General features: G+C 61.9%; 1 protein-coding gene across 1 annotated transcript in view; it reads right to left on the minus strand.

The window, feature by feature from the left end:
* The window catches only part of LOC103782362 (solute carrier family 26 member 6-like), a gene marked incomplete at both ends in the record, with an annotated part of 4,591 nt that extends 1,967 nt beyond the window's left edge, over window positions 1-2,624 (minus strand). Inside the window, 11 exon segments of the mRNA XM_008950134.1 lie at window positions 1-29; window positions 152-247; window positions 376-453; window positions 559-672; window positions 778-925; window positions 1,021-1,103; window positions 1,287-1,439; window positions 1,567-1,731; window positions 1,827-1,999; window positions 2,276-2,386; window positions 2,485-2,624. The exon segment at window positions 1-29 is cut by the window's left edge and continues 22 nt beyond it. Coding sequence (XP_008948382.1) covers window positions 1-29; window positions 152-247; window positions 376-453; window positions 559-672; window positions 778-925; window positions 1,021-1,103; window positions 1,287-1,439; window positions 1,567-1,731; window positions 1,827-1,999; window positions 2,276-2,386; window positions 2,485-2,624 — 1,290 coding nt within the window.
* Between the last annotated feature and the right edge of the window lie 321 nt (window positions 2,625-2,945).

The following is a 2,945-nucleotide window of genomic DNA, read 5'->3' on the forward strand; positions in this document are numbered from 1 at the left end:
GTGGCCACAAAGGTCACGATCCAGACCATCTGGAAGGGGTACAGGGTCAGCTGCAGCCTGGCCTCCCCACCGGCACCTGCAAGCCTCAGGGAGGGTGGAGAAGCCCTCACCAGGGGCAAGAACAAAGCCCTGAGGCTGGTTAGTGTCTTACCAGGTCCACCCGGTTGGACTTCCAGAGCATGCACAGGTCGTTGAACTGCTTGAACATGCCCTTGAGGTTGATGATGATGATGGCAGCCAAGATAGCCTAGGAGAGAAGTGTCTGCAGCTATCAGGATGCTGAGGGCAGGTCTAGGGGGGACCTGGCCACACCACCTTGCCGTGGGATGGGCACAGGGGTGGGACGTGGCATGGAGGCTGTGGGACCAGGTGTACCTTGGGCAGGTCACGGAAGAGCTCTCCAATCTTCAGGATGGTCACCAGGATGACCAAGGACGCGATGACACCGGCAACCTGAGGCGAAGGAGAGCGGGAGGTGAGAGGTGAGCCCCCACTGCCCCGTGTGCTCCTTGCCCTTGGTCCAGCCCCAGGGAGGGAGGCAGTGCTGCCCAGACCCACCTGGCTGTTGCCCCCCGTGCTCTCCTGCACCAGGCTCCGTGACATGGAGCAGCTGATGGCGAAGCACTGGAAGAAGCCCCCCAGGAAGTTGCAGAGGCCCAGCGCGATCAGCTCCTGCGGGGACAGGGCAGCAGTGGGGAGCACCGGGCCTTCCCCGGCTCCAAGGAGGACGAGCTTGGCGTTCAGCCCGGGAAGGGGCCCTGCGCATCAGAGCATCACCTGGTTGCTGTCCACTTTGTAGCCGTGCTTCAGGGCAAAGATCTTGCCCAGGGAGATGCAGATGGCGTAGCCCACCACAGCAATGGCAAAGGCGTTGCCCACCACCTGCCCAAAGTAGTTGATGTTAGGGGGCACGGGTGCCTTCAACCTACAGCCAAGAGAGGGAGACAGGGCTCAAAAGGGGGGTCCTGTGGGAGGCACGGTGCCGTGGTGCAGCCACCCTCACCGCCTGGCCCTGCTCACCCGCTGGGGATTTCGCCCACCACAGAGATGCCAAACTTGGCTTTTAGGTCAACGCCGTAGGAGATTCCAGTGGAGACGATGATCTGGGGGAGAATGGTCACAGTGGAGCAGGGTCTTCCTGCTCAGGGACCGTGTTGGAGGAGGAGGAGGGACACGTGCCCTGGAGCCGCACTTTCCAAGGCACCCCATCCAACCCCTCCCCACCCTGGAGGAGACGGGGGCACCCCAGCTGAGTCTCCACGTGGAGCTGGGGCAGCTCTGGGTACCGTGATAAGCTCGATAGGGATGGGCATCGGCAGCTTGGCGGCAAGCTTGTGGTTGAGCTCTTTCACGATGAAGATGGCCACCATGGCAATGATGGCTGTCACCAGAGTGCCCACATTGGTCTCTGGCAGCTTCTGGCAGATCTCGATGAAGGACTAAAGGACACAGGAGAAAGGAACAGGCTCAGGAAAGCAAATTCCTCCCTGTCAGGTTTTGGGGGCCTCTATGTGCTCCACAGGCAGGTGTCTGGGGATTCCCGGGCAGTAGCGAGCCCCCACTCACGAAGAACATTGAGAGTGGCCCCGAGTGCTCGCCCACAGAGACCCCAAAGACATTCTTGAGCTGGGAGATGAGGACATGCACGGAGGCAGCAGTGGTGTAGCCGCGCACCAGCGGGTCCGAGAGGTAGGTCACCACGAAACCAAACTGCAGGAGGCCCAAGGCCACCTGGAAGGAGAAGTGGTAGAAGTGACCCATAGCTTACAGCCCTGGGACACCACAGTTTCCCATTGCCTGCCAGGCTAGGCTGGAACCCTGGTTACCTGGAAGATGCCTGTCAAGACAGTGATGGTGGCCACCAGCTCCACCCTAGCAGCATCCCGCTGGTCCTGGTTGACCGTCATGTTGCTGCCATTGACAGACTCCAGGAAGTTCTCGCTGGGCAGCAGGGAATCTGTCAAGCTCCCAATCATGACAGAGATGACAGCAAAGGGGCCTGGGAACAGGCAGGGTGTGGACAGGGACCCCAAGGTCAGCACCAGGACCTCTCTGAGGTCTGCAGGCACCTGTCCCCTGGGGTCAGGCTCAAAGCGCACCCACTGTGCTTTGGCTCTGGTTTGCCCAACAAACTTCTTTTTGGGGCAAAATAGAGGCAAGAAAGGTGCCCCCCAACCATTGATGTGGTAATGCTGTACTGTGGACAAAGACTCACCCCTCTCATCCTCACTCCCTCCCCATCAGCCCCGTGGGAGCACGTGGTCCCTCAGCTCACCCACGGAGTTGTGCCTTGATGTCCCAAAGAAGAAGTAGAGGAAGACGGGGTAAAAGGAGGAATAGAGGCCGTAGACGGGAGGCAGCCCGGCCAGCAGCGAATAGGCAAGCCCTGGATGTGGGGGAGCAGGGGGACACGTCACGGATGGCCAAGCCCTGCCCCCCCGGCCTGCAGGGAGCCCCTGGCAGCCTGGGCATGGTAATGCTCACCCTGGGGCAGGTGCATGATGCCCACGCTGAATCCCGAGGCGATGTCCCCCAGGAGCCAGTCCTTGACTGGGTAGCGGGGCAGCCAGCGGAGGAGGGGCAGGAACCGGAAGAGCAGGGACTTGGCGGTGGAGGCCGAGCATCTGGCGGGGAAGGAGCCGGAGCCGGGGCTCAGTGCAGCCGCAGGGGCTTGGGCACATCAGTGAGGGTGGACTGGGTCCCATAGGATCCTGGCTTCATCCACTGGAGCCAGGTGTTACTCCAGGCAATAGGACAGAGCAGGGACGTGGGTTTTTGGGCTCAGGGGAGCCAGCCTTGGGTCTGACCCAGGACAGCCAGGTCCAGGCTCCCCATGGCAGTGGGGCTGGGGCACATGGTGCCCGGTGGGGCCCCGGCACATCCCCCCGCCCGGCGCAGACCTACCTGGCCTTGCGGAGACAGCCACGCAGCGAGGGCTCGGCGGG

This window comes from Merops nubicus, unplaced genomic scaffold, assembly GCF_000691845.1.
Source record: "Merops nubicus isolate BGI_N331 unplaced genomic scaffold, ASM69184v1 scaffold36010, whole genome shotgun sequence".
Lineage (NCBI taxonomy): Eukaryota > Metazoa > Chordata > Aves > Coraciiformes > Meropidae > Merops > Merops nubicus.